At 42.6% G+C, this 20,256-nt stretch overlaps 1 protein-coding gene across 1 annotated transcript in view; it reads right to left on the bottom strand.

Annotated features, from left to right (window-relative positions):
- Window positions 1-4,868: 4,868 nt before the first annotated feature.
- Window positions 4,869-20,256, bottom strand: part of trmt10b (tRNA methyltransferase 10B) — a 32,419-nt gene continuing 17,031 nt past the window's right edge. The window contains exon 8 of the mRNA XM_061913056.1: window positions 4,869-5,832. Coding sequence (XP_061769040.1) covers window positions 5,816-5,832 — 17 coding nt within the window. The 3' untranslated portion in view covers window positions 4,869-5,815. The remainder of the gene's footprint in view (window positions 5,833-20,256) is intronic.

Here is a 20,256-nt window from a genome sequence, read left to right as displayed (position 1 = left end):
GCCAATTTAGTGTTGCCAATCAACCTATCCCCAGGTGCATGTCTTTGGAAGTGGGAGGAAGCCGGAGTACCCGGAGGGAACCCACGCATTCACGGGGAGAACATGCAAACTCCACACAGAAAGATCCCGAGCCTGGATTTGAACCCAGGACTGCAGGAACTTCGTATTGTGAGGCAGACGCACTAACCCCTCTTCCACCGTGAAGCCCTATATATATATATCCATCCATTTACTACCGCTTATTCCCTTTGGGGTCGCAGGGGGCGCTGGTGCCTATCTCAGCTACAATCGGGCGGAAGGCGGTAGTCACCCGGGAAAAGTCGCCACCTCATTGCAGGGCATATATATATATATATATATATATATATACATATATATATATGTATATATATATATATATATATATATATATATATAGAATAAAGTTTATGAGTTTGAACATCAACTATCTTGTCTTTGTAGAGCATTTTGAATATGGGTTGAAAAGGAATTGCAAATTCCATTTATATTTACATCTAACACAATTTCCCAACTCATATGGAAACGGGTTTTGTATTTTATTATTTTATTCAAGCTAAAATATAAACATATATATATATATATATATATACATATATATATATATACAATATACATACATATATATATATATATATATTTATATATATATATATATATATATATACATATATATATATATTTGTATATATATATATACATATATATATATACATATATATATATATATATATATTTGTATATATATATTTGTATATATATATATATATATATATATATATATATATATATATATATATATATATATATATACCGTATTGCCGCCGGGGCGCTAATTAATCTAAAACCTCTTCTCACTCCTGCGCTTACCAAAGGCATGCGGTAAAAGTAAGCATGCGCTAATTATTTCAAAACATCTTCTCATCTCGGCACTTACCAAAGGTATGCAGTAAAAAATTGAGTGTTATGTAAGCTTGGACCTTAAATCTTACTGAATAGCTCTTAATCTTCTTCCCTTTATGCGATTTAAAATTACCGGTATTGAAATCAGCCTTCTCCATTTTGAAAATGATGACAGGGGAATTGTCACTTGTGACGTCACGAGTTTGACCAGGCGGTAATACTAAGCATGCGCTAATTATTTTGGGAAGCGAGTTTGACCCGGCAGTAATTAAAGGCAGGCGTATACTATATGCCCTGCGGCAATTCAAGGAAATACGGTATATATTTAATATATATATTAAATCATATAAATGTATATTAAAGTTTAAAGTTAATGTACCAATAAATGTTCCACACACACTAGGTGTGGTGAAATTATTCTCTGCATTTGACCTATCACCGTTGATCACCTCCTGGGAGGTGAGGGGAGCAGTGAGCAGCAGCAGTGGCCGCGCCCATATATTATATACCCAGACTCTTGTAACACACATTTGTTTCAGTGACTTTTCCGTGCAAACTAATGTTTTCTGTACGTGTTCCATCAGTTTTTAACACATTCAATTCTTCTTTTCACTTGATTTCTTAAATCATTCATTGAATTATACACAAACAAGCACCTTAATTATTGCATATTTTGTCAATATTATCAATGTAATTATTGCCTTCTTAGAGGGGAAATAAAATAAGAAAAATAAGCATTAAAATTAAAAAGAAAAAAAAGAAAAAATACAATTCTACGGAACTGTCAGCAGCTAATTAAAGTTATTTTGCAGCTTGTTTGAGCATAAAAAATGAAAGCAGCTGATTGTGACCTTTTTGAACCACGGGGCGGATTTGTCAGCTCATCAGGTCGTTAGCAGCAGATTCACGTCTCCTCGTCATCCCTAATTGAATCCTGTTGAAGTGTGCATACACAACACCTCAGGAGGTGCGTTTACGTCACAGTGAAGTGGATAAACGGAGGTCAAGACACGGAAAAACCTAATTAGGTCAGATTCACTAGAAGGCTCTATTTCCTTTTTTCCCGGACGCAGTTGCTTCACGAGGTTTATCTCTATAAAAAATACACAAGACTCTTTGGCCCGTCATGTAAAATTGATGGAACATGGACACTCAGCACGTCCTGCTGAAGGTTTGCAGGTGTGTTACACGTGGTGTCTGTCAACAGGTTGAGGACTCGAAGGCAGAGAGATGAGCTTCTTTTTTGACATACACGATAAATACATTTAAAAGCGATTGTTCTCGTCTGCTATTTGTCAGAGGCAGTGTTCAGTTGCCACGGCAACAGAGGCAGATGTGCACGGCTCTGATGTGAACTGTTGACCTCTGCACATGCAGTAATGGATATGGATTTGTGAGTGTTGTAGCTGTATTGTCACTAACGCAGCTCGGCACGCCATATGCCACAATGTGCATTTTTTATGTCAGGCTCGCAGGTGATTGGCTGTTTGGAACCGCTGCTCCCAGTACAGTCAGCAGCCATTAGCATGACGGTTGCCCTCTTTCAATACACCGTTAATTCCACAAGCTGCTTCAGATCTCTGTGATACACATGACTTACAGATTTGCAGCTGCACAGATGCACGCATGCATTAACTATTGGCGCACATGCGATGGCGTCACTGCTTCCATCCATGGGCTACAATGTGCTGGCTGCAGGTGTTTTTATGCCTCCTACGCACCCTGATGCTGTTGTTCCACTGTCATGTATGTTGTACACATTTGCAACACAAATGTTGAGAATCACATTGAATATGTCATTTATTAATTTTGCAATGAAATAAAATGTTGAAAATATGTATTTGTGTGTCAAGAATTTGGGGCCCCATGCGCTATACCGGTGTTTCTTAACCATAAGGCAGGGGGCCCGCCAAAAAATATCTGTTTCTCAGCTGTGGTTTGTAGGGGCCGTAGAAACTCAGTTGTAATACACTTTTCCACCACTTGTGGAAGTAATGAAAATCTCGAAAGAAACAGAAGAAGTCTGGTGCTGAAGTTATTAAGAAGTTTCTCAAGCACAAAAATTATGACTAAAGTGATCAAGCTGTCTTTTAATTTGCACTTTATGTTTATAGACAGTTAGTTAAGAAACTGTCATTATTCATTTAGTTTCTTTATTATAGCACAGCATAATTGTATGTTAACTTTTTGTGAGTTATTTAGGAGTCCCATTTTTATGCAGTATATTTGGTTAGTACTTATTTTTGTAACCTAAGCCTCGAGGTTATGTGTTGAATTAATAATATTTGTGATTGGTTTCATATCATTTGAGAAGTTTTGAGTTGTGAAGTTGTGAGTTTTCCTTGCCCTTATTTGGGCCTACCGAGGATGTCGTAGTCGTTTGTGTTGTGGTTTGTGCTACCCTTTGAGACACTAGTGATTTAGGGCTATATAAATGAAAATTGATTGATTGATTGAAGTTTGTAAACTGTAAGTAAGTTAGATATAATTATTGAATATGATTCAAATTAAGTGATGGATTACTAATTAATTGTTAATATTTGAGTGGGCCCGAGGCTCCCCTGTTATAAAAAAGTTAATGTTAAGAACCCTTGTGCTACACCATGTAACCAAACCTATTCCACGGAGGGCTGAATATTAAAACATTAAAGAGTTCAGCGGCCATTTTGATATTTTCAAGATTCAACAGGCAAAAAAAAAAATGTAAATATGTAAAAAAAACTATATGGGCCATTCCACCAAATCAGTTCCATTGTTGTCATACTGCTTTCAAAATAATGTAAAGGCATTTTACATTAACATTCATTATTTTGGATACAAATTGCACCAAATCGGTGGAATGGTCCATATAAAGAGGAATCTCGACTTTCTTATTTAATTTGTTCTTGAACCGTGTTGGTGAATACAAAAGTTTGTATATTTAAGCAAATTTCTCCATAAGAAACAAAGAGGAATAAAGGGTTCAGCTTACCTGGGCTTCAGCCGAGGTAAGCCCGTGCAATAAGGCGGCTCTGATGGTCATCTTGTTTGAATTCCTTCTTTTTCTGGCAGGTGGTGACTCTCCTGTGAGAAAACCTTGCTCTCACTTCCTGTGTACACAATACCTGCTTGAGCCAAGACAATAGTAAAGTACTATAGTGCTTGCGACACTGACTTCATTACACCCCCCATGAATATTTCATATTTACCTCCCCCTGACCATCCAATTTTCATGAAGGTAATGGAGATAAAGCCCAAATGGAATATTAATCCCATCAGAAAGGTGGTAGAAAATATCTGCTGTGGGTAAATGTTTGACAGCACTTAGTGGAGAGCGCTCTTCCTCAGTAAACTCCTGACCTCTGCTGCTGGGCAGTAATGAGGACACTTTGATTATTTAGGCAAAAGCGATGATGCACACTGACTCAGTGACCCTGTGGACGAGGACAGAGCTGACTTCCCTCTCTCGGTTAGTTGTCCTCTTCAGCCTTGGGGCTTCTGCCAGCATGAGCTGATGGGAGGATGCTCGGCGAGGACATCAAGCACTCATCGCGCAGCCTAACCTTCAGCTGAACCCCCACTGAGGAGATAAAAGTTGCTCATCTTCAATTTTCTCTTCATATTGACCTCATATAAAGAAGACAATAATTTTAATGTAGAATAATATTATGTTTTATTCGTACAAATGATTACATTATTGCAAAGACATTCAAGTAGGGGCGGTATAGCTCGGTTGGTAGAGCGGCTGTGCTAGCAACTTGAGGGTTGCAGGTTTGATCCCAGCTTTCGCCATTCTAGTCAGTGCCGTTGTGTCCATGGGCAAGACACTTTACCCACTTGCTCCCAGTGCCACCCACACTGGTTTAGATGTAACTTATATATTGGGTTTCACTATGTAAAGCGCTTTGAGTCACTAGAGAAAAAGCGCTATATAAATATACTTCACTTCACATTCTGGATGAGTCAGGTCATCTTTGTCCTGTGGTGAATACAAGATGTTTTATTCATATCAGCGTGTTGCTTTCATTGTCCCTTCAGATACAGTATGTCACTGAATAAATAACATTGATATGTCTATATTATTTATCACATGCATAGTCAAAGTATGACTCATTCAAGCACACAAAAGTACATAAAAGATCACTAACGCAAGGCAGTGTGTGAAATGGCTTCAGATGCACTCAGAAAGATGCTCGTTCGGGACTCTCGCTGCTGTGTCTTGGATCCTCTTTGGACTGGACTCCCGCGACTGTGTTGTATCCATTGTGGATTGAACTTTCACAGTATCATGTTAGACCCGCTCGACATCCATTGCTTTCCTCCTCTCTAAGGTTCTCATAGTCATCATTGTCACCGACGTCCCACTGGGTCATTATTGTCACCAATGTCCCACTGGGTGTGAGTTTTCCTTGCCCTTATGTGGGCCTACCGAGGATGTCGTGGTGGTTTGTGCAGCCCTTTGAGACACTAGTGATTTAGGGCTATATAAGTAAACATTGATTGATTGATTGATTGATAGTGTGCTCATAACCACGCAGCTTATGATTTGCAACGCTTACCCAGGGCTTCTTTATTATTAGCCAATCCTCTCAGCTTCTGCCAGGCTCTTAGCCAATAGAGACCTCGGTTTTGTGTGTGTGTGTGTGTGTGTGTGTGTGTGTGTGTGTGTGTGTGTGTGTGTGTGTGTGTGTGTGTGTGTGTGTGTGTGTGTGTGTGTGCGTGTGTGTGTGTCATTAGCTAGATTCCAGGAACTGGCCCTGGCCCACTGGACGCACTCAGCCGTAAAGGATGACGTCCAGAGGGGGATTCATCATCTGCAGCATCGTCTCCTCTCTCCAATTTTGCTGTCTTTTCAGGAACGCCTCGGGATGAAGATGACGGAATTTGAAAGCAGGCTTTCCACATGGCGACTGTTTCACCTTGTGACCCTCCCTGAAAAGTATTACTAAGACTGTTAAATGCAAGTATGTTCATATTGAAATTAAAAAAAACAAATGTACAAATGTAAAAATAAACATTTTCAAGGGTAAAAGAACTTTGCGATACAGAGAGAAAAAGGAGTATATGGCTAATTGACTGAAGTTTATTCCCTTCACAGTGATCAGTCCATTATTTTTTTTTTTGTATGGGTGTCAAACTCAAAGCCCTGGGGCAAGATTTGGACCACTATATTATTTCATGTGGCCCTCAGAAGCCTAGAAGTAGAATGCATTGATAAAGCACACCATTTTTCTTAATTTTTTCTTTAATTTTCGACATACATAGTGCATGTACTGCATGCAATTGCATGCCTTTTAACTTTAATATTATCTGATCATGCAACATACATTACCCATCCATCCATTCATTTTCTACCGCTTGTCGCTTTCGGGGTCGCAAGGAGTGCTAGAGCCTCTCCCAGCTGCATTAGGGCGGAAGGCGGGATACACCCTGCACAAGTTGAACATACATTATACTATTATATATTCAAAACAAACAACAACAAAAAAATCATATGTATATATTATACTTAAAAATCCCCTGTGATGAGCTGGCGACTTGTCCAAGGTGTACACCGCCTTCCGCCCGATTGTAGCTGAGATAGGCTCCAGCAACCCCCATGACCCTGAAGGGAGTAAGCGGTAGAAAATGGAGGGAGGGATGGATGTACTTAAAAATCCACTTGTCCCCCTTATTTAGGATTTCAAAGCCAATTGTCCAAATGTGTACGTAAACAAATATGATCAAAATAATTGCCTATTGTATACTGAAATCATGAGGAGATTATACAATATTATTCATATATATTTAGGTAGGTAGTAGGGTTTTGAATCTTTGGGTGTCCCACGATTCGATTCAATATCGATTCTTAGGGTCACGATTCGATTTTGTATCGATTTTTTTCAATTCAACGCGATTCTCGATTCAAAAATGATATTTTTCCAACTCAAAACGATTCTGTAATCATTCAATACATAGGTTTTCAGCAGGATCTACCCCAGTCTGCTGACATGCAAGCAGAGTAGTAGATTTTTGTAAAAAGCTTTTATAATTCTGCGATGAAGGGGCGACTTGTCCAGGGTGTACGCCGCCTTCCATCCGATTGTAGCTGAGATAGGCACCAGCGCCCCCCGTGACCCCAAAGGGAATAAGCGGTAGAAAATGGATGGATGGATGGATGGATGGGCTTCTATAATTTTTAAGGACAATGTTTTATCAACTGATTGCAATAATGTAAATTTGTTTTAACTATTAAACAAACCAAAAATACGACTTGTTTTATCTTTGTGAAAACATTGGACACAGTGTGTTGTCAAGCTTATGAGATGCGATGCAAGTGATAAAAAAAGGTTATAGAAGACATTTCAGAACCTCCTACATATATAAGTAACGTATTATTTCTAACCGGCAAATTCCCTGACAAAATGAAAATTGCAAAAGTTGTACCAATTCATAAGAATAGAGACATACACCAGTTCACTAACTACAGACCAGTTTCATTCCTTCCACAATTCTCCAAAATCATGGAAAAACTATTCAATAGCAGTTTAAATAAATTTATCAACAAAAGTGGGACCCTTGTGGGGAACCAATTTGGATTTAGAGCAAATATCTCAACATCAATAGCATTAATCAAAATAACAGAAGAAATTACCAATACAAAAAACGGTAAAGAATGTGCAGCCGCAGTTTTCATGGATTTAACAAAAGCATTTGACACAATTAATCATGATATTTTAATACAAAAACTACAACGATATGGCATCAGAGGTTTGGTATTGAACTGGGTAAGAAGCTATTTAACCAACAGGAAGCAATATGTGAAGATGGGTGAAAATATGTCAACACGGTTGGATATATCTTGTGGTGTACCCCAGGGATCAATACTGGGACCAAGATTGTTTAATCTTTATATAAACAACATTTGTAAAGTTAGAAAGGACTTGAAATTAGTTTTATTTGCAGACGACACAAGTGCTTTCTGTTCAGGAGGGAACACACAGAAGATAATACAAATAATAACTGAAGAATTTAACAAATTAAAAAAATGGTTTGATAAAAACAGACTAATTTTGAATATCAGTAAAACTAAAATAATGCTTTTTGGTAACAGTAGAAAAGAGCATCAGACACGAATACAAATAGACGGAGTATTGAAAGGGTAAAAGAAACCAGATTTTTGGGAGTATTAATAGATGATAAAATTAACTGGAAATCTCATATACAAAACATACAACATAAGGTGGCAAAAAACATTTCAATAATGAATAAAGCAAAATACTTCCTGGGCCAAAAATCACTTTATATTCTCTACTGCTCGCTAGTGTTACCATATCTGAGTTATTGTGCAGAAATATGGGGAACTAACTACAAATGTGCGCTACATTCGATAACTGTGTTACAAAAAATATCAATTAGAATAATACATAATGTTGGATATAGAGAACATACAAACCCTTTATTTATTGAGTCAAAAATACTAAAGCTCGATGATTTGATAAAATTGCAAACAGCTAAAATGATGTACAAACCAAACTATAACCTGCTACCAAATAATGTACAACATTTCTTCTCAACTAAAGAGGAAAAACATAACCTTAGAGGAAAATTTAATTTAAAACATTTGTATGCACATACAACACTTAAAACCTTTAGCATATCAGTATGTGGAATTAAATTATGGAATGGATTAAGTCAATAAGTTAAACATTGTACTGATATGATCCAGTTTAAGAGGCTGTTCAAATTAATAGTGTTTACAAAGTACAAAGAAGAAGAATTATGAGAAACACTTTCAACCTTATTGAAAATAAGATTTTCTTCATCTCAGTATGTTGGTAATGACTGAATTAATTAATTACATGTTACAGAACTGTTGTATTACTCATTCACGGATGTCATTTTACTATTTCGCTGTAAAAAAAAGTCAGTAAATGAATGTATATACAATGAAGAAAATAAGTATTTGAACACCCTGCTATTTTGCAAGTTCTCCCGCTTAGAAATCATGGAGGGGTCTGAAATTTCCACAATAGGTGCATGTCCACTGTATGAGAGATAACCTAAAAAGAAAAATCCAGAAATCACAATCTATGATTTTTTCAACAATTTATTTGTGTGATTCAGCTGAAAATAAGTATTTGAACACCTGTCTATTAGCTAGAATTCTGACCCTCAAAGACCTGTTAGTCCGCCTTCAAAAGTCCTCCTCCACTCCACTGTATCATCCTGAATCAGATGCACCTGTGGGAGGTTGTTAGCTGCATAAAGACACCTGTCCACCCCATACAATCAGAAAGACCCAAACATTCAGCATGGCTAAGAGCAAAGAGCTGTCCAAAGACACCAGAGACAAAATTGTACAACTCCACAAGGATGGAAAGGGCCAAGGAGAAATTGCCAAGCAGATTGGTGAAAAAAGGTCCACTGTTGGAGCAATCATTAGAAAATGGAAGAAGATAAACATGACGGTCAGGGGCGTCACTAGACCTAATACTGTACTGGGGCACACCTGGGGCACAAATAATTCATGTGAGCGCGCAAAGCGCGCAAGCAAAAACATTTTTAGCACTTATTTATCATAAAAAATACATAAATAGTGCTTTAAACTATGAAATCATATCAGATTATGTTGTATGGATCTTTGATTAACCACCTGAAATTAACTAATGCATTTGACCTACTTGTGCACTTTTTTACTCCAAACTTCTAAACTGCTACTGGTAAAAGCAAAAAGGAAGAGCAATGAATCTTTTTGAAATATATATTGCAGTAATCATCTGCAAATTTAACATCTACAAAAGTAAAACAAAAAATAAAGCACCCCTACATCTCTGGGTTCTTTTATATTATTCAATTTCCATTTAGGGCAAAGTGCCTCATCCTATTTCAGATACACAAAACTATAAAATATACACAAAACAATAAAGCCATAGTAGTAGAATAAATGAACAACTGTTGTGTGTCTGTTCAGGGAATCATTTTCTGAGAAGTAAACTGTAACGTCTCGTTTTCATTTTTGCAAAGTGGTCAATCACTCTGGACAGACATGGAAATATTACAGTAACTGTTATACAGTTGACCAGTGGTTCCCAACTGCTGGGTCGTGACATAAAAGTGGATTGTGTGTCATTTTCAGTGAGTCGCAGTCAGATGTGTGCATGAAAAAAAAAGTTTAGGGAGAAAAAAATCAAATTGTGGCAACAAAACCAAATATTTTTAGCCATTTTTCTAGTGACTATTAGTGAGTATTTTAGCAAAAGGCAAACCGACTAACAAGTTGGAGGAGGACACCGGACAGACATGGAAATATATTTTTTTAAAATCTAAATGGGGCAACAAAATCCGATTTTTTCAGCCATCTTTCTGAAAACAAATACAGAAATGTTACTATTTTTTCTGGAAACAAAACCAGATGCTTTAGCTGTAGCCATTTTTCTGGTGACAAAACAAGATTATTTTAGTCAAAGTCACACCGATTAACAAGACAAGTCTACTGTGCTATTTTTCTGTGAAATAAACTTGAATGATTGAAAAGGGGCTGGACTCTCTTTCACTCTGGCGTTGCCGGCAGTGAGAGGCGACGGGCTGGGGTGGCAATTCTCGTTTACCCCGGCTCAAAGCCTGCACGTTGGAGTTCAACCCAGTGGACGAAAGGGTAGCCTCCCTCCGCCTTCGGGTGGGGGGACGGGTCCTGACTGTTGTTTGCGCTTACGCACCAAACAACAGTTCAGAGTACCCACCCTTTTTGGGTACACTCGAGGGAGTACTGGAGAGTGCTCCCTCGGGTGATTCCCTTGTTCTGCTGGGGGACTTCAACGCTCATGTTGGCAACGACAGTGAAACCTGGAGAGGCGTGATTGGGAAGAATGGCCGCCCGGATCTGAACCCGAGTGGTGTTTTGTTGTTGGACTTATGTGCTCGTCACAGTTTGTCCATAACAAACACCATGTTCAAACATAAGGGTGTCCATATGTGCACTTGGCACCAGGACACCCTAGGCCGCAGTTCCATGATCGACTTTGTAGTTGTGTCATCGGATTTGCGGCCTCATGTTTTGGACACTCGGGTGAAGAGAGGAGCGGAGCTTTCTACCGATCATCACCTGGTAGTGAGTTGGCTGCGATGGTGGGGGAGGATGCCGGACAGACCTGGCAGGCCCAAACGCATTGTGAGGGTTTGCTGGGAACGTGTGGCAGAGTCTCCTGTCAGAGAAAGTTTCAATTCCCACCTCCGGAGGAACTTTGAAAATGTCACGAGGGAGGTGCTGGACATTGAGTCCGAGTGGACCATGTTCCGCACCTCTATTGTCGAGGCGGCTGATCGGAGCTGTGGCCGCAAGGTAGTTGGTGCTTGTCGTGGCGGTAATCCTAGAACCCGGTGGTGGACACCAGCGGTCAGGGATGCCGTCAAGCTGAAGAAGGAGTCCTATTGGGTTCTTTTGGCTCATAGGACTCCAGAGACAGTGGACAGGTACCGACAGGCCAAGCGGTGTGCAGCTTCAGCGGCCGCAGAGGCAAAAACTCGGACATGGGAATAGTTTGGGGAAGCCATGGAAAATGACTTACGGATGGCTTCGAAGCGATTCTGGACCACCATCCGCCGCCTCAGGAAGGGGAAGCAGTGCACTGTCAACACCGTGTATGGTGCGGATGGTGTTCTGCTGACCTCAACTGCGGCTGTTGTGGATAGGTGGAAGGAATACTTCGAAGACCTCCTCAATCCCACCAACACGTCGTCCTATGAGGAAGCAGTGCCTAGGGAATTCGTGGCGGACACTCCTATTTCTGGGGCTGAGGTTGCTGAGGTAGTTAAAAAGCTCCTCGGTGGCAAGGCCCCAGGGGTGGACGAGATCCGCCCGGAGTTCCTTAAGGCTCTGGATGCTGTGGGGCTGTCTTGGTTGACAAGACACTGCAGTATTGCGTGGACATCGGGGGCGGTACCTCTGGATTGGCAGACCGGGGTGGTAGTCCCTCTCTTTAAGAAGGGGGACTGGAGGGTGTGTTCCAACAATCGTGGGATCACACTCCTCAGCCTTCCCGGTAAGGTTTATTCAGGTGTACTGGAGAGGAGGCTATGCCGGATAGTCGAACCTCGGATCCAGGAGGAACAGTGTGGTTTTCGTCCTGGTCGTGGAACTGTGGACCAGCTCTATACTCTCGGCAGGGTTCTTGAGGGTGCATGGGAGTTTGCCCAACCAGTCTACATGTGCTTTGTGGACTTGGAGAAGGCATTCGACCGTGTCCCTCGGGAAGTCCTGTGGGGAGTGCTCAGAGAGTATGGGGTATCGGACTGTCTTATTGTGGCAGTCCGATCCCTCTACGATCAGTGTCAGAGCTTGGTCTGCATTGCTGGCAGTAAGTCGGACACGTTTCCAGTGAGGGTTGGACTCCGCCAAGGCTGCCCTTTGTCACCGATTCTGTTCATAACTTTTATGGACAGAATTTCTAGGCGCAGTCAAGGCATTGAGGGGTTCCGGTTTGGTGGCCGCGGGATTAGGTCTCTGCTTTTTGCAGAAGATGTGGTCCTGTTGGCTTCATCTGGCCGGGATCTTCAGCTCTCACTGGATCGGTTCGCAGCCGAGTGTGAAGCGGCCGGAATGAGAATCAGCACCTCCAAATCCGAGTCCATGGTTCTCTCCCGGAAAAGGGTGGAATGCCATCTCCGAGTTGGGGAGGAGACCCTGCCCCAAGTGGAGGAGTTCAAGTACCTAGGAGTCTTGTTCACGAGTGGGGGAAGAGTGGATCATGAGATCGACAGGCGGGTCGGTGCGGCGTCTTCAGTAATGCGGACGTTGTACCGAATCGTTGTGGTGAAGAAGGAGCTGAGCCGGAAGGCAAAGCTCTCAATTTACCGGTCGATCTACGTTCCCATCCTCACCTATGGTCATGAGCTTTGGGTCATGACCGAAAGGATAAGATCACGGGTACAAGCGGCCGAAATGAGTTTCCTCCGCCGTGTGGCGGGGCTCTCTCTTAGAGATAGGGTGAGAAGCTCTGCCATCCGGGAGGAATTCAAAGTAAAGCCGCTGCTCCTCCACATCGAGAGAAGTTAGATGAGGTGGGTCGGGCATCTGGTCAGGATGCCACCCGAATGCCTCCCGAGGGAGGTTTTTAGGGCACGTCCAACCGGTAGGAGGCCACGGGGAAGACCCAGGACACGTTGGGAAGACTATGTCTCCCGGCTGGCCTGGGAACGCCTCGGGATCCCCCGGGAAGAGCTAGACGAAGTGGCTGGGGAGAGGGAAGTCTGGGCTTCCCTGCTTAGGCTGCTGCCCCCGCGACCCGACCTCGGATAAGCGGAAGAAGATGGATGGATAGATGATATGGAAAAAAAATGTTCTTCCTGAAGATAAACCATTTGAGAAGCACTCAACTCACACATGCTTACTCCAAATCATCATTGATGCAGTGGTCCTGAGCAGAACCAGCAGACAATAACCAACATTATGTCTAATGTTCATTGGAAATTCCCTCGACAGCTCGTACAGCAAATGAATATGTTTGTCTTGATACAAGGAATAACGTTAGCTAACTTAGCATCAACTTAAGACAATGATGTTGCCTAGCTAGCTAGGACTTCACTTAATCTCTCATTCCTCGCTGCTTCTTCCCTGCTGCGGGCGAATAACTTTCTGATATCCATCTAGGAGTTACAGTTTGAGTCAAATCAAAATCAAAATAATAAAATTAACAAATTGTTGTTGGCTAACGTTACCTACCTCAGCAGTGATTTGCATCCTCTCTCTCTCTCTCTCTCTCTCTCTCTCTCTCTCTCTCTCTCCCTCTCTCTCTCTCTCAACTGAAGTCTCAATCCACACGTGAATAAATTACCATATTAATTAACCATGTGCTCATTGTTACGTGGAGTGAATACAGTAGCAATCAATTACCATACTAAGTAGTATGTGCGCTGTTGTCTATGTCATGTAGACTTAAAATTCTGAAGCCTTTTTTTTTATTGGTGACATTTTTACTGGGGCTCTGCACATCAACACTGGGGCACGTGCCCCAGTGAAATCTGTCTGGCGACGCCACTGATGACAGTCAATCTCAATCGGAGTGGAGCCCCATGCAAAATATCACCTTGTGGGGTCTAAATGATGCTAAGAAAGGTGAGGAATGAGCCCAGGACTACACGACAGGACTTGGTCAATGACCTGAAAAGAGCTGGGACCACTGTTTCCATGGTCACTGTTGGTAATACACTAAGACGTCATGGTTTAAAATCATGCATGGCACGGAAGGGTCCCCTGCTTAAACCAGCACATGTTAAAGCCTGTCTTAAGTTTGCCAATGACCATTTGGATGATCCAGAGGAGTCATGGGAGAAAGTTTTGTGGACAGATGAGACCAAAATTGACCTTTTTGGTCATAATTCCACTATGCGTGTTTGGAGGAAGAAGAATGATGCGTGCCATCCCAAGAACACCATCCCTAATGTGAAGCATGGGGTGGTAACATCATGCTTTGGGGTGTTTTTCTGCACATGGGACAGGACGACTGTACTGTATTAAGGAGAGGATGACTGCAGCCATGTATTGTGAGATTTTGGGCAAAAACCTCCTTCCCTCAGTCAGATCATTGAAGATGAGTCGTGGCTGGATCTTCCAACATGACAATGACCCAAAGCACACAGCCAGGAAAACCAAGAAGTGGCTTCGTAAGAACAATATCAAGGTTCTGGAGTGGCCCAACCAGTCTCCGGGCCTAAATCCAATTGAAAATCTTTTGAGGGAGCTGAAAGTCTGTGTAACTAAGTGGTAGCCCAGAAACCTGACTTATCTAGAGAAGATCTGTGTGGTGGAGTGGGCGAAATACCCTCCTGCAGTCTGTGCAAACCTGGTGAAGAACTACAGGAAACGTTTTACCTTTGTAATTGCAAGCAAAGGCTATTCTACCAAATATTAATGTTGGTGTTCAAAAACTTATTTTCAGCTTTACCACACAAATAAATTGTTAAAAAAATCATGGATTGTGATTTCTGGATTTTTCTTTTTAGGTTATCACTTGTACAGTGGACATGCACCTACCATGAAAATGTCATACCCCTCCATGATTTCCAAGTGGGAGAACTTGCAAAATAGTAGGGTGTTCAAATACTTATTTTCTTCACTGTATTTGTGGGCGCTCTGATGTGGGAAAGGGGTAGGATTAAATAAGCTTTGCTTCTTCCTACTACTTTTCCCACATGATGTGATGTGAGGTGATATGAATTGTCCAATGTATTGTGTTGTAAATGTGCTATTGTTCGAAATTAACTAAGAAAGAAAGAAAGAAAGAAAGTGTAAGCCACTGTGACACTATTGTTCTTTTTTTTATTTTTTATAAATGTCTAATGATAATGTCAATGAGGGATTTTTAATCACTGCTATGATGAAATTATAACTAATATTGATACTGTTGTTGATAATATTAATTTTTGTTTCACTACTTTTGGTTTGTTCTGTGTCGTGTTTGTGTCTCCTCAATTGCTCTGTTTATTGCAGTTCTGAGTGTTGCTGGGTCAGGTTTGGTTTTGGAATTGGATTGCATTATTATAGTATTGCTGTGTATTGGTTTGTTGGATTGATAAAAAATGTTTAAAAAAAAAAAAATTAAATGAAAAAAAAATTTATTAAAAAAAAAAAGAATCGATTCTGAATCGCACAACGTGAGAATCGCGACTCGGATTCGAATAGATTTTTTCCCACATCCGTAGTAGGTAGGCAGGTCTTTATTGTCATTGCACAAGTACAACGAAACTTTGTTTTCAGCACAAACCCGTTCAAGATTAGACAAACAAACAGGAGTACAGGGTTACAGAACAGGAACGCTGATGGGTTGCCACAAGGCGTCCCGTAAAAGACGGCAAAAAGGTCAACGCTGGGGGAGGATGAGTAAAAAAAATACAATTTAGACTGGGATACTAAGAGGTCCCAGTCTGGAGTGGGAAAAAAAACTCCAGAGCAACATATTACATCCATCTCAAGACTTGCAACAGAAGGGGAAGGAGTGGGGGCAACAGTGGAAGGCCGAAGCTATTCAGGCGCTGCCCATCCGGCCATCACCCCTAAGGGATCTGCGTCAAGGGCGTTGAATGGGGGGTGGGGTATGTGTGTGTGGCGTATATTTTTGTGGATGCATGTGTGTGTGTGTGTGTGTAAGCCAGCCAAGTGTCTCTATTCCACGGACTTAATGTCGTGCAGTCGCTAGTCCAACATCAACAACAACAGGTGTGTGTCCATGAGAGACAAAAAGGGAGTCTGTTGTGTCTTTGCCTTACTGTCCTTCGGGAGAGTCTCAAAGCCAGGGAAACAATCTAAGTTAGAATGTTTTGTATGCGAGTGAAAATAAAATAAGCTTTTCACTCTAAATTGTCTATGACTGATCCTCAAAATTCATGATTTACTAGAAATATACGAAAGTCCTGATACAACTTTTTCACTTCTGATATGATAGCCTTAAATATTGGCAGATACCGATATCAATTCAATATAATATCAGCACAATTCATAGTAAATACTTCTTATATTTAGTAGCGTGGAATGTTAGAAAAGGTTTGATGAAGTGAAATTACTCAGAGAACAATGGTACAGTAGGTATGACAAATACTAACCTATATATTTAAAACTGGAGTGGACTTATGATGTCGTGGAGTGGGAATTTGTTTTTGGTGACACCATGTGGTCACGGACACATATTTGACACCCCTTTTTGCTTGTATAGGTGTAATGTAAGAAAGAGACATAATGTGGATAAAACCAGAAAAGAAAACATATACATGTGTTTTTGATTGAAGGAAATAAGTGTTTGATCCGATTAGTCCATTAAGCAGACTAATTAGTCTTGACCCTTACTTCAAACTCAACTGCTATGTAGATGGAAAACACCAAACTGTTTCTTCCATTCAAACCTCTACGTCACAAGAAGCAAGACCAAAAAGCTATCAAAGCGTCTCAGGGACAACAAGGTTGTAAACCCGCACAAGACTGAAATGGATGACACCGGGGATAACAGGGGGTGAAGGGAAAGAAGGCAAAGACATGGTAAAAATGATCCCAACAACACATTTTTTAAACTATTGGTTCATCCTATACGGTTCATCTTTTAAAATAAGGGTTTCACTTTAAGCAATCAGCAGGGGATCAAATACTTATTTCCACTGAATGTTGGCTTCCTGCGGTCTTGCCTGCTCCAACTGCCCCGAGCAGAGCTAAATGTTGCCTCTGGGCACTGATTGAAGCAGACCTGGAGATCCTCACGGCCCATCGAGCCTGATAGAAATACCCCCCACCCCTGAGGGACGGCTGCTGACCTTAGCTCTGACACCCTCTGAAGTTTTTACCAGTCTCATGAATGTGTTACTCAGCGCAAAGCAAATAAATGATTGTCCTTGTTTTTTTTTTCCATTAACAAACATTTTTTTTTCCTATTCCTATTTTTTTTTCTCTTCTTGGTAAAAACACGTAAAAGCAGAGCATGATTTATCGCAAATGGGTCCAAGCAGCACGCTAATTAGGACATCAAAAATAAACCTTAAAGCCACTCAAATATTAATGAAGACGTTGAAGCGGAATCCCATTTACATCCTTCCTGGGTCAAGAAGGACCAAACATGGATGGCGAGACCATTATTCAAATGAGAGAACAAACGTAATAAAGAATTATCTTCATTTGTAGAGATGGAAATGCAGACTGCATTTTCACTTTCCCAAAAGCTTCTCTCTCAATCTTAATAAGAGGCTCCAAATGAGAACAAATCGCTAGGCAGTACAAAAAGGCATCATTATTGCGTAGGCATGAGTAAACTTACGTAAGTGTTTCTCCTAATCAGTCCCAGCTGAACCCGTAGGAACACTTAAAATGTCTTCAAATTTGGTCATGTCCCTATCCCAGGATATGGCTGCCCCAAAATGGCAGCGTGTCATGCAAAACTAGCTCGGTGATTGCAAACTGTGGTGTGCAGGGTCTATCTAGTGGTACGCCATATAATCATTTGATTAAAGTACATTGGGGTTTTACTCATCCATCAATCCATCCATCTTCTTCTGTTTATTCGAGGTCGGGTCGCGGGGTCAGCAGCCTAAGCAGCGAAGCCCAGACTTTCCTCTCCCCAGCCACTTCGTCCAGCTCTTCCTGGGGGATCCCGAGGTGTTCCCAGGCCAGCCGGGAGACATAGTCTTCCCAACGTGTCCTGGGTCTTCTCCGTGGCCTCCTACCGGTTGGACGTGCCATAAACACCTCCCTAGGGAGGCGTTCGGGTGGCATCCTGACCAGATACCCGAACCACCTCATCTAGCTTCTCTCGATGTGGAGGAGCAGTGGCTTTACTTTGAGCTCCTCCCGGATGGCAGAGCTTCTCACCCTATCTCTAAAGAAGAGCCCTGCCACCCGGCGGAGGAAACTCATTTTGGTCGCTTGTACCCGTGATCTTGTCCTTTCGGTCATGACCCAAAGCTCATGACCACAGGTGAGGATGGGAACATAGATCACCGGTCGAGAGCTTTGCCTTCCGGCTCAGCTCCTTCTTCACCACAACGGATCGATTCAGCGTCCGCATTACTGAGGACGCCGCACCGATCCGCCTGTCGATCTCACGGTCCACTCTTCCCTCACTCGTGAACAAGACTCCTAGGTACTTGAACTCCTCCATTTGGGGCAAGGTCTCCTCCCCAACCCGGAGATGGCATTCCACCCTTTTCCGGGCAAGAACCATGGACTCGGAGGTGCTGATTCTCATGCCGGTCGCTTCACACTCGGCTGCGAACCGATCCAGTGAGAGCTGAAGATCTCGGCCAGATTATCAACAGGACCACATCAGCTCTGAAAAACAGAGACCTATTCCTGCGGCCACCAAACCGTAACCCCTCAACGCTTTGACTGCGCCTAGAAATTCTGTCAATAAAAGTTATGAACAGAATCGGTGACAAAGGACAGTCTTGGCAGAGTCCAACCCTCACTGGAAACGTGTCCGGCTTACTGCCGGCAATGCGGACCAAGCTCTGACACTGATCGCAGAGGGATTGGACTGCCACAATCAGACAGTCCGGTACCCCATACTCTCTGAGCACTACCCACAGGACTTCCCGAGGGACAAGGTTGAATGCCTTCCCCAAGTCCGCCAAGCACATGTAGACTGGTTGGGCAAACTCCCATGCACCCTCAAGGACCCTGCCGAGAGTATAGAGCTGGTCCACAGTTCTACGACCAGGACGAAAACCACACTGTTCCTCCTGAATCCAAGGTTCGACTATCCGGCGTAGCCTCCACTCCAGTACACCCTTCCAGTCCTCCTTCTTAAAGAGAGGGACCACCACCGCGGTCTGCCAATCCAGAGGTACCGCACCCAATGTCCACGTGATGATGCAGAGTCTTGTCAACCAAGACAGCCCCACAGTATCCAGAGCCTTAAGGAACTCCGGGCGGATCTCATCCACCCCGGCCTTGCCACCGAGGAGCTTTTTAACTACCTCAGCAACCTCAGCCCCGGAAATAGGAGAGCCCACCACAGATTCTCCAGGCACTGCTTCCTCATACCAAGTTGTGTTGGTGGGATTGAGGAGGTATTCGAAGTATTCCTTCCACCGATCCACAACATCCGCAGTCGAGGTCAGCAGAACACCATCCGCACCATACACAGTGTTGACAGTGCACTGCTTTCCCTTCCTGAGGCGGCGGATGGTGGTCCATAATCGCTTCGAAGCCGTCCGTAAGTCATTTTCCATGGCTTCCCCAACCTCCTCCCATGTCAGAGTTTTTGCAAACCCTCACAATGCGTTTGGGCCTCCCAGGTCTGTCCGGCATCCTCCCCCACCATCGCAGCCAACTCACCATGAGGTGGTGATCGGTAAAAAGCTGCGCCCCTCTCTTCACCCGAGTGTCCAAAAGAGGCCGCAAATCCGATGACACAACTACAAAGTCGATCATGGAACTGCGGTCTAGGGTGTCCTGGTGCCAAGTGCACATATGGACCCCCTTATGTTTCAACATGGTGTTTGTTATGGACAATCTGTGACGATCACAAAAGTCCAATAACAAAACACCACTCGGGTTCAGATCCGGGCGGCCATTCTTCCCAATCACGCTTCTCCAGGTTTCACTGTTGTTGCCAACATGAGCGTTGAAGTCCCTCAGTAGGACAAGGGAATCACCCGGGGGAGCACCTATCAGTACTCCCTCGAGTGTATCCAAAAAGGGTGGGTACTCTGAACTGCTGTTTGGTGCGTAAGCACAAACAACAGTCAGGACCCGTCCCCCCACCAGAAGGTGGAGGGAGAATACCCTCTCTTCCACTGGGTGGAACTCCAACGTACAGGCTTTGAGCCGGGGGGAAAAGAAAATATTGCTACCCCAGCTCGTTGCCTCTCACTGCGTGCAACGCCAGAGTGGAAGAGAGT

The sequence above is a fragment of the Nerophis ophidion genome, linkage group LG10 (genome assembly GCF_033978795.1).
Source record: "Nerophis ophidion isolate RoL-2023_Sa linkage group LG10, RoL_Noph_v1.0, whole genome shotgun sequence".
NCBI lineage: Eukaryota > Metazoa > Chordata > Actinopteri > Syngnathiformes > Syngnathidae > Nerophis > Nerophis ophidion.
This window is presented reverse-complemented; position numbering and strand designations above follow the sequence as displayed.